The sequence below is a fragment of the Ammospiza nelsoni genome, chromosome Z, assembly GCF_027579445.1.
Source record: "Ammospiza nelsoni isolate bAmmNel1 chromosome Z, bAmmNel1.pri, whole genome shotgun sequence".
NCBI lineage: Eukaryota > Metazoa > Chordata > Aves > Passeriformes > Passerellidae > Ammospiza > Ammospiza nelsoni.
Window position 1 is genome coordinate 71,649,977 of NC_080669.1, and position 20,142 is coordinate 71,670,118.

Here is a 20,142-nt window from a genome sequence, read left to right on the forward strand (position 1 = left end):
GTGAAGTTGAATAGTTAGGCTGGGCTCTCACCAAGGACACATTTTGGCTGAAACCCTGTTGCACTCTGCCAAAAAGAAATCTTATGCAGATCAGAGCTATACTTGATATTACTACATTATTTTTTTATTAAGCTGTTTAGTGATTTTCCCCTTTACACACACTGCACTCACACAACTTGAGATTAAATGCAGAATAGCAGCAAAGGATATATAAAGTTACACATGGATTAATTTTATTTTTAAAAGTTTATTTGCTTAGCATAGATGAAAACTTTACCATTTTCATAAGTAATCACATGTATAGAAACTTAGGGACATTCTTTCCCTTAGGATAAATAACAGCAACCAGAAATAATGATGCTGTTCAGAGCAAGGATATTGAAAAAAAACATTCTGGATTACAGGTTTTCAACATAATATGTATGTACTAAGTGCCATTCCACAGAAACCTCTGTGTGTAAAGCCTGTGTTTTACATAGACATGCAAATATAAAGATTTTCAGCAACTGGGCTTGAGTGCATTTCAGGAACATGAAACTTAGTTATCACTTCCACATAAAGCCACCAGGATGGTTTCATAATCCCCTTTGAGTTCATCCTGTAAATTTAAGCATGAAAACCCGACAACTGTTAGAATAATGGTCTCAAGTAAAATAAATTTCAATTAACATTCAATATACATTGATCAAATATCAGTGCTCCATCTATATAAATTAATCCCTTGATAAAACACAAGTTAGCCACAGACTGAGCTGGAACCAAGCACCATCACTGAAGTTATTTGTATTATCTAGAAATAAATACATGCATTTCCAGAGTGGAGCACAGGCAGATGAGGCCAGTAAAAATGTTGAGAGGTTTAGTGGCATAAGTGAGGAAGAGATGCATAGAAGACTTTTATCTAAGATTTACTCTAAATAAAGGGAAACTTTCTTTCTTAATCAGTGGTGTCTAATGCTCATTAATATTAAAACACTGTTTACACACATTGTGTCTAGGAGCATCTCAAACAAAGGCCAACAGGGCAGTGATACTCTGCTCATCATGGGATTGCTGGTTCAACTTGGTAAAAATGGATAATATGCATTAAGTATGCAGTGTAATTATTAAATCCACTTCTTGTTTTCTCTAATTTTAATGTAGTTTTCAGAGGTATATGAAAAGTGTAGCCAAGCTATGCCTCAAGACATTTGGATGCAATCACCACTTTGGAACATGATGAGGTGGTGCAATTACATACCAAATTACAGGTAACACACATGCTTAAGGAAGATTTGAAGTGACCTATGGCACCAAACTGAAAAAGTAGCTGACATCAATAAAAATCCAAAAGGCATTTTCATACATGTAGGGAGTATGTTTCTACTCCAATCAAGGCATCTTTTTTTTTTTTTTTCAGTAATGTTTACTACTCTCCACAAAGATGCTTGGCCAGTTTAGCTTTCTTCGAGTCCCTCACCACTTGAATTTTCTGGAAAATACATTGGGTGGTCAGTCCCTTTTAACAAAGTATTTCTGTTAGTTTAACTCATTTACTTAGGTCATAGGGGAAACAGGCCAAATACATGTTAATAAAATTAAAAATTCATTTGCTGGAGTACCCTAAATGTTAAAAGACAATATCCAGTTGTGCCAAATACCTCCCTTAGAGCTGTCATGGCACTCATCTCCACTCTCCTGCCAAGGACAAGAATTTGGGGATATTGTACTCTCCTTTCAGCTCTTGGATTCTACTGTATGGTGATGTCTTGAGACTTGGATTCTACTGTAAGGTGATATCCTGAGACATGCATCACTACTAATTCCACAGCTCTTTCAACAACGACTTTGACCTGGAAAAGCAATTAGTCTCCCAGCCTGTGGGCCATTGGAAACGTAAGGTATTGGTCTACAATGAGCTGTGCAGGACAGACTGGTGACTGAGGAGCAGAAAAGTTAACAGATCTTTCCTGGACTTCAAAAATCATCTGGCTGCTTTGTGTTTCACGTGTCACGTGGGAGAACACCTACCATGATGGCTTGGCGGAGGGAGATGCCATACAGACTCTTGTAATAGCCTTTGATCTCATTCATATCCACCTCATGGCGCGAAACCATGATTCTGATGAGGTCCTTGTGCCGGGTCCCAGAACCCTGTTAAAACAAACAAAGAAGAACAGGGGAGAAAAAGGAGGGAAAAGAATTATGCTACTTTTACCACTGAAATACTTTTTGATCAAGTTAGGTTAATCCATCAGACTTCTTTATAGATGAACATACCCCTTTCCTTTTCCTTTAGTATCTCTTGTAGCAGGGAGGTCTCATATCTGCCCTATGAGCACAAAATCATGCCTGATAGGCTACCTCCACCCTGTTGTTTTTACGGTTTTTAGTATTTTTAGACATTTCCTTAGCTGTTTCCTAAAAACAGACATGTCCTTCACTGTGCTTGCTCGACATTAGGGACAGCCTAGACTTAACTGCCTTTTTAAATTACTCTTTTAATAGCGCAGTGATCTGCATTTTCATAATGTTTCACTTAATTTTTCCCATATGGCTCCTAACCAAGTCACAGGGGTTATGACAATACCTACATACTGGACTGTTTCATGATCATCAGCTGCCTCACTAACTATGGGCTCCAAACTTGCCAGAGGATCATGAATTTCTCATTATAGATTAGCCCTCCACAAGGTTCCTGCTAACATCTATAACTGCTCTCCTTTTCCCTTTTTACTATAATTGTTGTTTCGTAAGAAGGGTTCCAGTCTGCTTCCTGTCCCTGTAACAGTAAAAGATATGTGTGGATGGACAGATGCCCCCCTGAGCATATTACAGCAAACAGACAACTCCTCCAAAAGAAAGTCTCCAGCTTCAAAGGAAGGAATAAAAGGAGCGAGAGAAATACTCTGAATTTCCCTCTGAAGCCTTTTTCTACAACTTTTTCTACAACAAAGGGCCTAGAGACCTCTAGCTAACTTTTTATTTTTCAGCTTATAAAGCACCTCATGTTTACAAAGAGATCATCTTTATTTAGATTACCTTCATTGCCAAATGGAGTTTTTCTGCAAAGAAAGCTGGCTTGCTTGTGGCACACTTTACTGTAATGAAGCAATGAGACAAAGTCACTTCTGTTATACATGTAATAAAATTATAATAAAACACTTTCAAAACCCTCTCATTTTTCCTACCCACATACCCTATTTATGTACTTCTTTATTACTTTTCTTCATAATGTATGAGGACAGTAAGATCCTTTCCTCTGTTTACTCAGAAAGCAATTCAGTCAGGGGAGAATAATTACCATAAAAACAACACATTTCTCCCTAGTTTACTGCCCTAAAATTAATAAAGGTGTTGCAATTCCCAAGAAGAAAAATGTGAAAACATTTATGCCTCCTATAGCAGAGCTGGAAGTTGAAATCTGATATTCTGTAAACCAAGTTGTAGTTCAATTTTGATACTAAGAGCAATCTGATGAAAATTATTCTTTTATCCAAAGTATATTTGACTGTGATACAAAAGCTAAGAACAAGGTGAGGGCCTGGTTCCCAATCACATTCCTGATCCACTGGTAAGAGGGAGTCCCTTCCTTACCTTACTGTTCATGAACAACAGTCACTAATTTTGTATGAACATTTGCTTGAACAAAACCACCGAAGGAATGTTTTTTAATGTTTTTAATAACCAGTATTATAAGTATTCTTGCAACATGGAACTTAGAGAAGAGTGGCTTTGGTTGAAGACGGGTTTAAAACTATTGGATTTTTGATACAAACTGTACCTGTTTTGACAGCACTTTTGGCATACGGGTTTCTTTTAAAGCTATTCCTATGTTGAATAGCTCATCTCTTCCCATTAAAAGACCCTTCCAAATATTGGGAGAGGTATTTCTACTCATTCATCAACTTCAACTTATTTTAGGTGCGTCAGTTAAATCACCAAGACTAGATTAGACTTTACAAGGTATTATTTAGCCAGCTCAGTGAAGCAGGGTAAGTACAGAACAGTTTCTGATCAGAGCAATTATGGCAAAAATAAAAGGTTTAGTCAGAACATACAGCAGGTTTCAATGTGCAGAACCACTTACCAAGGGCAGTGAGGCAATTCTCAATATCACCTTTCAGCTCCAAATCCAGTACCTTGTTCATGTCATGCTTGCTGTATTTGGTGTACTTCTGAAAGACTAAATAATGGAAAGAACAGTGTTCTCCCTGCTCTGTCTCTGCCCTATTCTGTCCTCACTGCTGCAGCAGAGGACTGTTTGTGGGTCATCCTTCTCACTTTCTTCAGACAGCACAGTGTAAAGAGCAGTGTAACCGCACGCCAGGTACTGCTGATGGAGTCGGCATACGGAACGGGACTTTAGTAGGATGGAAGGGTTCACTTCCCATTGGCTGGAGTAGGGGTGGCCAACTGACTGGCCCAGACACGGTGTGATAGCCCCCTGTCTAGGGGAAACTGGCTAAGAAGCAAGACCACTTTGGGGAGCTGCCATTGCTTGGCACTGTGATCACAACCCAGCTGAGACTTCAGATTTTTTAATAGCCTAAATGATATTGCTCATCTCTGCTACTGAAAGAACAGCTAGGCTGCCAACCACACCCTTAGTCTGCAGGCATACTTCAATGTCTGGATAATCTACATCTTCTCTGAATTCATGACGAGACAATGTTCAAAAATCATCCCAGAGAAGCATGGAGCTTTGTTCAACTTACCCCTTCGAAGATGTGGGTAGCTTCTCGTAGTAAGAACAGTTACAAACACACCAATATCTGTTCCTTTCCTTTTCTCTCCTGCTTCATACAAGGCCTGTCATAAAGAAAAGAAGGTCACAAGGTCAATATCAAAATAGGAAAAACTCAAACAGGAATACTGTATTTTGAGGGCCATTGCTTGTTAGTAATGAACACTGGCCCTTGATCCAATCCAGATCAAAACTCTACCTCAGACTAACTCCAGCTCTGTCAAATAACACTTCATACTTCACTTATGTCTTAATAGTATCTAGAAAACACTATGCAACAATATGAAAACATATTTTCAGACATTTTACGACCATCATCTAGCTTTCTTGGGTGTACTACATTCCTGAACGAAGTTATTTTTCACTAGTCATGACAGCAGTCTGCACGAAAGCCTCAGGACTGGTAGGATTTCATAACACTGACTACATTACCTCTGCAACTATCTGGTGCAATATGTAGGAGAAACCTATCTATTAAGTACTTCCTCATCTTTCCAGGAGTCACTTTTACTTTCAGGAAAGTAAAAGCCAAATCAGTATCCTCCATTTTCCTCACCTCCTCAAACCTCTCTAAGGGTAAAAATTAAAGACCTCCACACAGCATGAAGATTTAACACTCTGCATCAAAATAAACAATGATGAACTTTTGAACTTAGGAAAAGTATTAATTTGCTTTCACATCCAGGGCTCATTACAGAACTAAGCTCCTTATGTAACGGGAATTAAAGCAATATTTCTCAATGGCCTTTTCTTGGCTGGGTTTTTTAAAAAAATCAATTTGAAGTCATCTAAACTTAAATTGTAACTGTGATGTAACATTTTGTTGGTGAAAACTCAGCAAGGACTGCTGAGTTTTATCAAGATTTTAGCAAAGATAGTCCCGCTAATTTGGAAGAAGTAAGAAAAAGATCAGATGCTTATTTTAGAATTATTGAGAAATGACTGTGAGGTTTACCAATAATCTTGAAACATCCATCACTAAAAAGCAATACCACTATCTAACATACTGTGGAGTTCACAATGGCCAGTGTATGGTAGCAGATCTGAATATAGATGAGCACACCCTTGTTCCTTGATTCAAGAAGTCTTTTATACAGAAGCAAGACTGGGTCTGATTCCTCCACCTGTTGACTTGAACTTCAAATGGTCTTCATGCTTCTCATTAGCTAGACGAGGTCCTGCAGAAATGTTTCTGAAGCTAGATATCAGGGTGAATATCTAATTTCCGTCATATATTAACTTTCATGAATTTTGTAAAATACTATCTCCTCAGAAATGATTGCTGTATGACATTGAAATCTGTCAGGACTGCAATGCAGAGGGTTCAGACAGCCAGAGGAATCTCAATAAGTCAGAAGAAGTTCTGCAAAGTGCCCATGACCATACCCTGGCATCATTGTCAGCAAGCTCATCATTCACGTGAGGGTTTTCACATCGGTCACCCTGCATAAAGAAATAAATAAAATTTCACTGGTTTTCACAATCATTCAGTTCACTAAAGCTCAGCATTTGAGACTTCTGCAGCACCACTCTCATACATAATCCAATACATAACTGGAAATAGGTGCTGTTACGTGAATCATCCTGTGAATAAAACTGTTTTATTTGTAATTAGAGAACATTCTTCTACATACATCAGTGACTTATTCCTTAATTCCTGCCTAAAAATCCACAGGAAGTATTTGTTTCTTGACATAAAACTACAGGCTTCAAACCTGTGACCTGGTCCCTGATGATCATTCAATAGATCCTTTCAAGTTGATTTGAAATTTAAAACTGGAATTCTAAACCATGCACATGGATGTATCAAAAAATCATCCTGTATGCGAGTACAAGATTCATATACGTGCACTCAAAAATCAAATATTTATTCATTTTAAAAGGGTATTTTACTTGGGAAGATCCACTGTTTGAACTCATCTAATTTTGAATGCAAATATACAAAATAAATCGTCTACTTGTTAACTCCCTGCCCTTGTCCCATTATCTAACTACCAGAACATTCATTAACAAGAAAGAAAAGAACTTTATTTCTCTAATTTTAAAAATATATTCTTTTTCTAGTCAATTGACCTGACAGTATGCCTGTTATTTTTTCTAGTGCTTAAATATAACATAAAAAAAGTCTTAAAAGCATAACTGATTAAAAAGAAATATTGTTTTACAATAAAGTTTTAAAAGGCATTTGAGATAAAATCTCATTATATTTTGTTTAAGGACAGTTTCTAACGGTCTAGGATTTGAGAGTTTAAAAAAGCAACATAAATAAATAAATTTTGCCTAAATCTTTATTCATTACACATCTCTCTAAAGCAGTCTTGAGAACATTGATTTTTGATTATAGATATTGTCACTCAAAATGCTTAAGCATAGCATACCTTGGCTAGAGCAACCAAAGCCTTTTGAAAGTCTCCAGATGTGTCAGAGATGATGTCTTGTGTCAGATCTCTCTTCAGCACTGCAATCAAATAGTTCTGTTTTGAAGTTATCAACTAAGTTGACTACATAATCCTTAAAGGTCCCATCAAACCATTCTATGATCTTCTTCAGTATTTTCTTAATTTTCCCACTTTAAAATGCCCACTAGGAATATGGTTTTCTTTTAATTTGGTTTCAAGTAAAGGAATTTATTTATAACATATCCTTTAAATCCTGAGATGTGCTTGAAACTGGAAGTTAAACCTAAAATGTGCTGACAAGTGTCCATCTCTAAGGTCTTGTGGGTAGCACTGTCTCGGGTTTCTGCTTGTAAAATACACAAACCTTGTTTTGAGCCTTTTTCTTTTACATCCTTACTTCTGGCTGCTCTTATCAGTATTGAACTCAAGCACAAAACTCACCCAAAAAATCAAGCTTTTAATATAGGCATCTAAGAAGAAATGTCTTGGTAAAAGTTACCTCATAATCTCAGAAAACAGGATTCGATTAGACAATACATAGAGACACCACATTACATTGTAGTAATTTCTTCAAGTGACTTCCCCTGCAGTTCACTGGCTGCACCTACTGCTAACACGTCTGTGTTGCTGACTCAGTAAGATTTTTTTTTTTCAAGCCTATGCTTTTATCTTAAAATATCAGCCAAGGTTTAGTTACGGGTGAAGAAAAGCAGCTTGTCTTCGCATGCATACAAGAAAACATCTGAATGTATGACTCCACAATTCATGAGACCAACACAATCCCAGCAGTGGTGATGTATCCTTTCCTTCACTATTGGGATTGACATAGTTCAGCAAAAGCCACCTTGATCTTCCTCACAGCAGCCCTGTCAAATTTTTGTGAGGCTTCATTTGCCTCCCATTTTGTTCTCAGCTCCTCATACTAAGAGAGGTTGTGAATCCAATGTGTCTGCTATAGGGTTATACAATGGTATAACTTCTTTCTTGCTTCTTAATACTTCTTTCTTGCTCTGAATTACCTTCTTTGTAGTATCTGCTGGCTTCTCTGATCTCTTGGTTGTTTCTTGAGGCCAGAATCTCAATTAAGGTATCTTCATCAGTTCCAAGCCCCTGATAAAAGTGATTGAAGTTTTAGAGATGTTATTCAAAAGAACAAACTTAAAATTTGTAACAGAAATAAGATGAAAATCATTGTCTTGGCTTTGAAGACACCACATGGAATGAGAAATAAAAATTAAACATGTTGTGCTTCTATATTATGTAATTTCAGCTCTTTTAGAATTAAATTTTTATCACATTCAATACACTGGTGTCAAAAGGAAGTGCTAAAAGGATCAAACAGTGCACATGAAATATAAGAATGTAAAATCTATGAAGAGAAAATACCTCCTTCCCTTTTTTCTTTCTCTCTCCTATGTAAACACTAATGAAAGTGCTATGGCTCCCATTAACAATCAGTTTTCAGAAGGAAAGAAGGAGTTCATTCTCTCAAACGCATCTCCTCTAACTCTGAAATTCAGCAGGGATTACTGGGTCGTTTTCATAAACTGAGTTGCCAATACAAAAATTTTATTTAACAAAATTAAGTTAAAATAAAGATAATGCACAAACCTTGAAATCTATGTCCAGTGTTATTTACAGGCCTTGATCAGTACAAATGTTCTCTAGGAAAGTTCTTCTCTGAAGATTTTGCCTTACCTTCATAGAGGCTCTTAATTCTTCAGCATCAAATTGAGCTGGAGTTTTCAGCAAAGCCACAGCAACATCTTCTAGATGGCCTTTCAGAGCTTTTTTCAAAGCATCTTCTAGACTCTGTTTCAGGAAGAATAAGAAAGACACCAAGTTAATGAATGGTGGAAGTGTAGCTGCTGTTCAGTCGCAGTCCAAACATAAGTCTGGCCTCTGATCAATCTAAGTCTACATCATTCCTATATATAACAGAAAGAATTATGAAGCCCTACTTCAAGTTTCAAATTTGTCACATTTGACACTTTACATTAATTAAAGTGTCAGGCAGAGTTTTTCAGTAAGTATTCTGGAGTGCTTTCACACATTGCAGTTCAACTGCATTGAAATATTTACAGCATCCGAAGAAGACTCTCAAAACAGGCTGCTCGTTCTTCAGAGAAGATAATGTCATATTACTCTTACAATTATGGCTGAGTTGTTTGTTTGTGTAACATTTGAACTCATTGTTTATTGCATAAAGTTTGAAGTGAACATATGTAATCTCGCCCTAAACAAAACCACAAGTTCTGAAGGTAAAGGCTATATTCTAATTTGACCTAAATTCAAGTGCGGTGAAAAAAAATTAAAATCTGGTTTATTCTACTGTCTATCCAAAACTGTTCTAAAATCACTAGAAGCCCCTCCCTATAGCAGCATTGGTAGGTTTGTGGAAAAGTGTTACGGTCTTACAATTCTCCTATCCTACTCAGTATTCTATCTTTGCTCATCTATACCATTTGAGCCAGGAGGAACTTTGATAATCTGAGTGAAAATTAAGCTTGGTTTGATATACTTTACCTTTCCTTTAGCCTGCTGATAGGCAGCTTTGATCTGCTGTCGCTGAGCATTTGTTCTCTTTGTCAAGATGTCAATAATGGTGGCTTCATCCACACCTTTAAATAAACAAACAAAATTCCAATATATTGAAAAGATATGCATCATTAAGCCAGTTAAATTATTTTATCTGCTTTATTTCATATTTTGATTTCTTGACAAACTCAAAATTCAACCAAAGGAAAAGTTGTTATTGTCTACAAACTAACAAGATTAGTTATGTAGCTAAGAAACCAAATAAATAGATCCATGTAGGACACAGAAATTTCATACAAGAAGTCTTAGAGTGTTCTGAGTGTAGATCTTCAACTAAACTAAAAAACCCTAAAAAACCCCAAACAAACACAACCCACATTGAAAAGCACATTAGATGACATTCTCCTTTAATCTCAGTAAGTCAAACTGAAAAATCTTTGGAAGCACAAAGCACCAAATGTGATTTTCATTAAAAGACAGATATGTAACAGAAGCACACAATATATTATCAGCATAATCACCGCCTCTTGCAGGAATTCTATGGAAATCAAGGCAAAAAGTATTAGTATGGTATATTGCAATATTATTTCCTTCCCTAGAATTTAAATTTTTTCAATCCTTCCTTCAACATATTCAAGAACTTTAATATAGCATTAAGGTCTGGAAGCATAATACAAAATCAGGCTATCAAAGAGTTGAGATTCTTCACCAAGTGGCATAATTTAATGTATTGCCAAGCTTTTAAAAGTAGAGGCACCTCTCCCACTTGTCACTGCCTCTTGCTCCCATATTTTATTCAGTGCTATTCTCAAAATTTTCTAAGGAACAGTCCTAATGTAGTAAGTTAAATATTTACTCCTCTTACCTTTTACAGTAATAGCTCTGTCCAAAGCAACAACATCAGCTGATGGATCAAAATTTGGGTATGTCTGTACTCCACGGATACCTTTTGAGCTCTTCTGCAGATGGAAAATAAAAAGTAAAATTTAAAACAGAAACAAGAAAAATATTGCTCTTACCAAAGAATATTTTTGTCTAGAAGCAGTTTTGAATGCCCAAATAAACTACGCATTTGGGATTGCCCTTTATCATCAGGGAACATACAGTTTTGTAGCTACAGGTAATTGAACAGGTTCAATAATGGACATGCATTGGATCTATTCCTTTCACAGCTCTCATATTAAACAAAAAAGTACTTCATAAATTAGTTAAGGTACCTGAACATCTATATCTTAGTGTAAGTTGGATTGCATAGGAAAATAATTAACTATCATAATTAGGAAATTATGCTCAAATTTTAAAGACTCTAAACACAAAATTAAATTCTAAAGGCACTTCCAGTAAAGTGGTATTTTCTTTGCTTATCTTATGCAAACTGACTGTGTTATCACATTGCAGGTGTCCTCAGCTGATTCATATCTAAGCTTTCAAACATTTCTTGCATTCAAGATCTCGGGGAAGTGTCCAAGCCTAACCCTACAAGGAAGTGGAGACCTCTTGCCCAGCCTCTTTGAAACTTTGGACATAAGCCACAGCCTTTGCAAAACATTGTCCACTAGCTGATTTTGGTGAATCTGCTCCTACATGGGCACTCCCTAGTCAATGTCTGAAGATCTCTGGGAACTGTACATCAGATCATTTGGCTTGTACTATGTCAGCAATGTGACACATCAAGTTACAGGTAGGACTAACAGCACTAAATAACTCATACAGCACTCACCTCAACAGCTCTAAATAACTGATTTAACTACTATTAACTGATTAACTACTATTACAGAATCATAAAATGCTCAAAGATTCTTGGATGAAAGATTTATAGAAAATTCCCATTGTTGTGATATGCAACAAGGTTTCTTATTAGAAGACACCACTAGTTTAGCTAGATGATTCAGAATCTCCTATAGTCTTTTTCTTGTTTCAAAAACTATTTCAAGTTCTTTAATCCTTTGCGATTAAAATAAAATACCCCAAAAGAAAGGGCAAGGTTTTATGAGTACATATTTTACATAAAACAGTTTGCACTGAATTTTGTACACTTCTAGCATCTGATGATTAAATGCTCATCTCCCTACACAATTGTCTCACTAGGAGTTGTAAGAGAGCAGACAGACTGCATACTTAAATCTCTAGCATAGAGATACTTAAACATCATATTTAAATCTCTTATTTAAATCTGGGCATCTTTAGTCTCCAGCATACTTTTCAAGAGATCATTGCGTCTTGTCTGCTAAGTCGACAAAGGAGTGGGACTGTCTCACTGCCTGTTTCTCAATCTTGCAGGCTAACCTTTGTATGCTGGTTTCCATGCCAAACTTATCTACCAGCAATACAAAAGTCTTGGTAACCACTGTAGCCAAGAATGACTCAGGACCCTGGGAATGGAATTGGAATAGGACGGTGGAGCCAAAGGTTTGTGCACAAAATGTTATGGAGTCAAAATTACAAAATCTACAAGGGCCTAGAGCAGAAAACTTTTGTTTACTGAAATTTACCCTAGAAAATTTTGTTTTCAAATTGTAAGTTTTTTTGGGAACTTGTGTGATTTCACAACGTACTGCTTTACCTTTGCTTTCATTTCATATCTCCACCTCATTATTACAAAGATTCTCCATATCATCCTAGCAGAGTAACCTCACAACCTATCACTCCCTTCTAATGTAATACCATACTCATTGAGGTTTTTTATTTCATGTTGTGGCTTGTTCCACCATGAGCATGACATATGATACGAAAGCTAGGATAAATACTAGTGACTTTACTTCCTCCTTTACATTCCTGGGTTCCAACTCATGGCTTCCTAGACCTCAGCCAAAGAGTCCCTGGTTTTTTCACATACATTACCTGGACACGTTCATACATGTTCACACAACTCAGCATCACATTAGTACATTAAAGAGGCTGATCTGAGTCAGTCAGTGACTGGGAATTACAGTTTAATCACACTAACTAGCTCTGCTGAGGAATTGATAAATGGACTGAGAGGTGCAAATAAGAGCAATTTTTCACCCTGTAGCAAACTTCCTATATTATATGGTTACATTAGGCTATACACTGCAATAAAATTAGGTTGCGGTTCTAATCTGCTGGAGTTTTGCCATTGTTTTCCCTCCATTTGCATGTATGAAAGATGATGTTTGGCTGTCTTTAAACCACTTGTAAGACCACAAGCAAATAAATATGGTGGTCTCAAAAGCTGATAATACTTACAATACATTCCTGCTCCTGGTTGTCAATGAACCATGCCTGCTTCAGAAATTCTGATACCATAGCCATGTTGACAGAGTTTCTGGGAAGAGATGCATCAAACAATTTTTCATCATTTTCAGCATCAGTGCAACTCAAGATTTCCTACCCTCAAAACCACTTCTCTAGCACAATGACCTGTCATGGTTAATGTCCCACATGGTGACTGGCCTGTGCTATTGGAGGCAGGTAACTTTGATGTTTCATGAGTGATGTGATGCTCCACATCTGCCGGCTCACCCCTACATTCCCAGCTACTTTCAGAAGTTTTAGATAAGAGCAGCAGTAGTACTATATATGTGCTTATGGTAATACACGAGCATTAGCACTTAATTGCAAAGGGAAGTTACTACAAACCAGTTAGTTAATCTATCATCTATGCCCATTTAGTTTGATCATTTTGAAATTCACTGGTAAGCAAGGGTTCTTGTCTCATCGTTTACAGACATTGGAGTTCTTGTGTATTACGTTAGGGAAAAAGAAATTCCTTGTTAATATACTTTCATGTAATTTCTTTGACTAGACATTTTCTAAGGAAGATGAGTAAATCTGGATAGTTTTATATACATTGCCTTTTTTTACCTATTTTCTACAATTTCTACATAATAATAATAAATCATTATTGATTTAAGAAGAGGAAATAAAAATAAGTTTTGCTTTTTACCAATCAGAAAGAAAGTCCACCCAACTTTCCCAAAAGTCTTCCCTATGCAGAAAAGGAAACAATGAGAGTGATGTGACATTAAGTACTCAAAAATAATGAATAGCTTGCTTCATAACAACTTCAGTTGCTGGTGTGGGGAATATTCTGTTTGTTAACTGAAATAGTGAGGAAATAGAAAGAAGAAAGAAATGGTTTATCAAATAAAGTTATTCAAACTGGATTTTTTTTTAAAAACACTCTTCCTCAGCAAGCTCTAGGGAAGACTTGGTTTTTAAGCATACATGTAAGCAATGACTAGTATTGCTGAGTAAACAAGACTGATTTTGAAACTGGTGTTAAAAGACAAAATTCTTTTTGCAGTCTTGGAGTACAGATCATACACACAATTATAAAAAATTACGTTAGTTATGTTGCTAACACATCCCCGCTGTCCTGTAGGAAGGACAGAGACCAGCCTTTTGACTTGATACAAGTTGAGGACCAGGGAGTGTAGCTGCAGCCCACCTCTTTCTTTCCTTCACAGCAAAACTGTAAAGCTTGCTTCTGTACTGCAGCCAAAAAAGTGACAAATACCTCACACAGCCTGCCTGCAGCTCTCTCCAAAGTAAGAGCCAGCCATATTCTCTCTTCCCCAAAAAACTCTTGTTTTTGTTTCCTCCCCTCAGGAAGAAATTTAGCTCTGCCTGTGCTGTCAGAAAAGCTGAAACTGATTTAAAATCTGTATTTGTATGCTATTTAGAGTAGGTCTAACTGGGTAAATAATGGACAGAATATTCAGTCAGATTGAAGGATCAACTTTTTCGACCTACTATTTATTCAGGATCAGAAAAGCATGCTCACATCACAATTGCAGCCTGCACTTTTCTCAAGCTGTCAGAGTGACTCCTGCACCCTTTTGTGGACTGAAGTTAGCAGGGGCAGATGAAGCAGTATGGTGCCCAGAATTCTGCTGCATTTTGTAGCAGCACACATGGAGGCCACATGCAGGGGATGGGAACACATTTTACACAGTCTCCATTCTGGGTACACTGAGTCATCAAGGCTGGCATGTCCTGCTATGTCTGCTGACTAACTGATCCACAGAGCAGAGAACCACTCCAAACTATGCAACAAGATTCAGTCTCCCAGCACCACATCTGAGAAGAAGTGTGTTTTTCCTGATAAAGTAACCCTATTCAGAGAGAGCTAGCTTCAGGAAGCACATCCCTTTCTTCTACATATTCCCACACTTACCTGTGACACCAAGCTCTAAAGGTTTCCATGCCTTTGGGGCTTGCTGGAGCAGAAGGCTACTAGACTACACTAAATTGGGTTTATTAAGCCTCTAAAACTTCATGTCTTTTCTGGCTTAAATGATACAGTAAGAAAAAGAAGTCTGTGCCTTAAAAACTTTTAATTTTTTTTTTCTTTTGAAATGAAGACATTGGCATGCAGATCCATCTATTTCCATCTAGTAAAGAAATAATGCAATTTTAATATAAGTCAAAGTAGCCAACAGCCCTTGGGGGAAGCTGAAGACCTTAGTTTGCTTAAATTAGCTTTGCCAGGTAAGAAACCAACTTAATATAAAATTCTTCTTCTGCTTTGAAAGAAACTACAGCCGATAAGAAAAAAGAAGGCTGGAATCTAGGAAGACAGCCAGTCCCCTAATGGAGACAAGGTCTTGCCTAATACTTTGTTCTGCCACTCTAAAAGGCAAAGAGATCATGTAAACAATACGTACATTTAGAAGGGATACATTCAATCCAAATACCACTTTAATGTGGTATTAAAAGGACTAAAGCTACTGATTCCCGGTTGGAACGACCAACAACACAATGGGATTGCAAAAGCAGACAGACATCCAGACTGAAAGCCCTAACTGTTGCTTCACAAAAATCACCACAATATTGCTTTCTGCCTGGCTCTTAATCCCCTGAAGATGCACCCTTAAACAGGACCAATCAAATTTTTAATATTTTGTGAAAATTCTTTATTAAACATATTTAAATTTTAGATTTAGATTTTTACACAACTAGATTTTTACACTACAGTCTGTGTCAAATGACAGCATTTTTCTATGCTTATTTAACCATATCATGAAGCATGTTAGATGCCTGGTTACTTTCAAAGGCTCAATAACAGGATCTTGATGTAAATTACAATCACGTCACCCAGTAAGAAAAATAGGCAGGAAATCTAATATAGTCATTTACTTTGCAGTGGAAAATCTGCTGAATATGGAAACATCAGAGAGAAAAACAGCCTCATCCTTGTAAAATTCTATGGAAAGATTTAGCACGAAGAACTCCAGATGATACAGCTTTTACATGGCTTTGCCAAGTTCTTAGTCAGAAAAGTAGGATTTTGCTCTTATGTTTCTAAAACATTGGTTTGATTTCTAAAATTTTATTTCTATTTTGATTTCTAAGAGATTTGATTCTCATCACTTTCATGAACAATGACTCCTCTACAGTCACAATGCAGCAAACTCTTGTTAAAGTATCAACAGCTGTTTCTATTTTTCATGTTTACATACACAGGACAGTAGTTTTCTAGGAACTCTTGTTTTTACCACAGATTTCTATAGCAGCCTGTTAAAAAGGCAAAGAGAAAGCATACGAAATTGTCTACTCCAAATAAATTTGCTTTTGAAGATTTACCCATTTTTTATTCCCTTTATTTAATTGCATTAAATAAAAGCAATCATTGCCCAAGCCCTTGTGTAAAATGTTTCAGAATGGAAAGAATTTCTCCTGCCCGCACCCGTCTTTTTCCCTGACAACAAGTCCAACCCACAGAAAGTTTGCACCACGTCACTTGACAAATTCAGCATACAACTCCTAAAGTGCTGGGTCTACAGAGAGCAATGATGAACTACAAAATCCTACCTTCCTCCTCCCGAGCACTGCCTCGCAGGGCTGCACAGTCCGGAGCAAAGGAGCACAGGGCTCTCAAAGCTTTTGTAGCCTGTGCAGGAAACTCCACCCAGCAACCAGTGTTTCCACAGCCCAAGTAATCATCTGCAGCAGCTAGGTCTGGGTGCCACCCAAAGTCGAGAAACATTAGGAAAAAAAAAAAAGTCATTGCGAAACTATGCGCTGGCGAAAGTATGAGCAAATTTCAGAAGGGAAAAGAGATCAAATGAGCAAGCCAGGGTAGCTCTCCTCTCCTGCCCTAGCCACATACCCACTTTTAATAAATTGCCGTAAATCTTTTGGGATCACACGATTAAATATTAAGAAAACAAAATTTGAGTAATTCTCTTCACATTTTAATGTGTGATATAATTTCAAAAGTGAACATATTAACATATATCTTTGCTCAGTGGAACTTTGAGAGAAGAAACAGTGAAGAGTCAAGGCAGCATCCTCACTTAACGGAGATCCGGTGGCTATCAGCTGTGCAGCTTTTGCCCATGGGTCCATGCAGAAATAACCCAGGAATAAGCCATGTCTAGTATTTAATTAAATAATTTTTTCTTTTCTTGAAAAGAAGCTCATGGAAAAAGGCATATCTAATATAAGGGAAATAATTGGTACCTACATAATTAGAAGGAGATTGAAACAATCAGATTAATCTCTGAAGTTCAAAATAAAAGTGATTTGCCAAGATGAGGGTATATCTGTTAGAAGTGGTTTACTGCAAGCACTTCTTTGCCAAGCCAGCACAGCACAGCACCATCACTAACATCTCAGATTGGCCTGGAGCATGATGCCCAGTGAAGAAATACCTATTGCTGAGCCAGAAGTGTTTGCAGTGGGCAGATAGGGCTCCCAGCAGACTTTCATCCTCCTCCTGCTGACAGGCTGCAATGCACAAGTACCCCCAGTATGGCTGATCTGCCCCACACGGGCATACATGAAATGCAGTCTGCCCTTGAAACCCATGTCTAACAATTAATTCTATGAGGAGAAAGAGGAACAGACTGATGGTAATTATTAGAGGAAATCCTCACAAATTTCTCAAAGGTAAAATAACACACATGGATGTTCCAGCGTAACTTACATCTTTCTCTATACGCCAAAATGTGTGCTGCTCAGAGTAATCTCGAGCTCATCAGATTCAAGGAGGTCCCCATCCCAGCAGCCTAAGGAGAGAGTCTCCAGGAGCGCTAAGGACACAGCAGCCAGTCCAGCCCAGCCCCAGGACCTGCCCTCAGCTGGGGGCTCAGCCCTCATTCCCCACTTGAGTCACTGCCCTGCTGCCTTACAGAAGGCTGGGAGTGAAAGTGGGACCCCCCCAGCCTATGGACTGATGGCCTGTCACATTTCCCACCCCAGAGAGGTGCCAGATGCCTGGAATGAGTACCCCAGGTCTTCTGCTCCTCCTGGGGTGATGGGTTAGGAGGGGCTGCTAGGCCCTTCCTGCTGACCCCCATGGGAACACTTCTGGTCCCCAGGGAGTTCCCAGCCACCCTGATTCTATGAGAGCAATTTTCTCCAATGCTTTGTTATTTCCTTTCCCCCTGTGCATTTAATATATCATTTGACAAAAGTGTTTTAGATGTTTTCGGTAAACTGAAGAATTGAAGGGGCCTACCAGCTGAAAATGAAACTGAGCAAGCTGTCAGGTGTATGTTGATTTGTTTATTTAATTATGATGTGTGATGTACAGATTACTCTAGCCCACCCAAATTCCATATCAGAATGACACTGGCAGTTTTATTTCACTTGACTCAGGTATTGGCCAGAATCTCTGTTTTTACACTTTCTCTGGGAATGTTTCCCCTGTCTATTAATGAGCACAGCTAAGGGTAGGAATCAGTGTGCTAGAAGTGCATAGTAAGACACTCCTCCATGCTGTTGACTCTTTTTTCTAATATGGTTTTCCCATAATCAGATTACTACCCCATTTTTATAATAGTACTTTTTAATACTATTTTCTGATTTTGTTCTTTTGGGATTTTTAGGCTTTTTTCTAAATTAATTCTTTTGCCTTTCAGCCCATGTTTCCACCTTCAGAGTGATATGACAAGAAAGTACAATGACTTCTGCTACTAGTCATAGAAGAAGTTGTTTGCATTTGCTTTTCCTTCTTAATGGGTGGACAGATGCTGGTTGACTCCCTGTCTTCCTGGAGCTCAACTGAGTCACCATCTGCACTAGAGTGTTCTATTGTACAAAATGCTGCCACCTAAAAAAATGCAGTTTTGCATTTGGATGGAGCTCTTAACAATTGTTTATTGTTAAGTTTTTAATTGTTACTCTGTAATTTGTTTCATAAAGCTATCACAGTTTGCATGTTGTTTATTTAGAAGTGGCAAGGCATGCAGCCACTGTTGTAGACATTCAAATGCCTCAAAAATGACAAAAATAAGTTTATTTGTTTAGAACACTCAATGCATGGAATGCAATTGAGAGAAACAGAAGTGTTCAGTGGAAATAAAAAAGAAAAATGGTCACTTGATAACTTGCCATATTTGGCCATGCCAAATATTTCTCCTAAGGCTAGTGATTACTCAGCTCAGTTGGTAAGATGGGATTTCCCCAAGAAATCCATCCTACACAAAATGACGGGAAAATGAGTCAGAAATTTTCATGGAGTTTGACAGCAAGAGCAGCAGCCCTTACATCTATTTCAGAGGCTGCTAGCAGCCTGCTGTAACTCTGTTTTTTTTCCACCCAAGGTGCCTTAAAGAAGAGTTAAGGCTGGAGAAATTTAGGAAATGATGATTCTACCTCCCCAAACCCAAATACTACATTTTAGAAATGACCTTCAGACTGCCTATGAGATAAACTTTAAGAGAAAATTGATGGTCACAAATTGCATAGTTATGAAATAACATTATTCTGAGGGAGCTACTGACATAGAACAGAGCTCTACCTGTTTTATGCCATGAAAGCCATCCATTTTGAACTATCTGACAGCAATCCAGAGCCAACTGGAATCAGCCTCTCTGATCTTTTGTACCTTGTGACTTCATTTATCTTCAGTAGCTTTTATCCATTTCCTAAAAAACTGAGGAGGAACACATTAGTCCAATTCCTTAGGCAGCCAGGACCTGCAGTGTAGTACCTTACTCAGGTTACAGGCAACAGAGACATTCATGTCAAAGATACAGATCTAAGAGTATGTATGACTTAACAGCAGGCCTACTGAAGGCAGTAATACTCTCAAGAAAACATCCAGAGAAAATGCAGTGGTTTTACTACATGTTTACCAATTTCTGTACAAATCCTATTTCAGGAAGTACGTCTCAGTTACATTATTCAGAAAATAACTTCCTGCATATTGAGGTAAAGGACCTCCTCTGACCTTCATTTCTTCCTTTGACATATACAAGAGATAAAATATCAAATTCATTGAGAACAGCTACACTATCTATTCATTTGCACCTGATCTCCATGGTTCTAGCGAGGTCCATCTAGGCTGTGATTATGTTTATCCCTGTGATACTACATTATGGGCTGGATGGATTAAAATCTAGACATACAATTTCTTTTTTAGCTTCATGCTTAAACCAAAAAAAAATTCATTAGATACAATAGGACATTCAAAACTGAGTAATACCTCTTATGGATTCTCTGTTAAGGTTTTTTTTTAATTGTATTTCCCATTCAGATCATGTTTCAGTTCTGAACCTCTTTGCA

The 20,142-nt window shown here is 37.6% G+C and overlaps 1 protein-coding gene across 1 annotated transcript; it reads right to left on the minus strand.

Annotated features, from left to right (window-relative positions):
• Window positions 1-227: 227 nt before the first annotated feature.
• Window positions 228-16,564, minus strand: ANXA1 (annexin A1). Its single transcript, XM_059492573.1, has 13 exons — window positions 16,441-16,564; window positions 12,871-12,949; window positions 10,529-10,622; window positions 9,652-9,746; window positions 8,824-8,937; window positions 8,145-8,235; window positions 7,105-7,184; window positions 6,113-6,169; window positions 4,698-4,791; window positions 4,070-4,165; window positions 3,022-3,080; window positions 2,011-2,133; window positions 228-598 (listed from the first exon to the last, which is right to left on the minus strand). The coding sequence occupies exons 2-13, from the start codon at window positions 12,934-12,936 to the stop codon at window positions 539-541; spliced, it is 1,029 nt and encodes a 342-aa protein (XP_059348556.1). The 5' UTR covers window positions 12,937-12,949; window positions 16,441-16,564; the 3' UTR covers window positions 228-538.
• Between the last annotated feature and the right edge of the window lie 3,578 nt (window positions 16,565-20,142).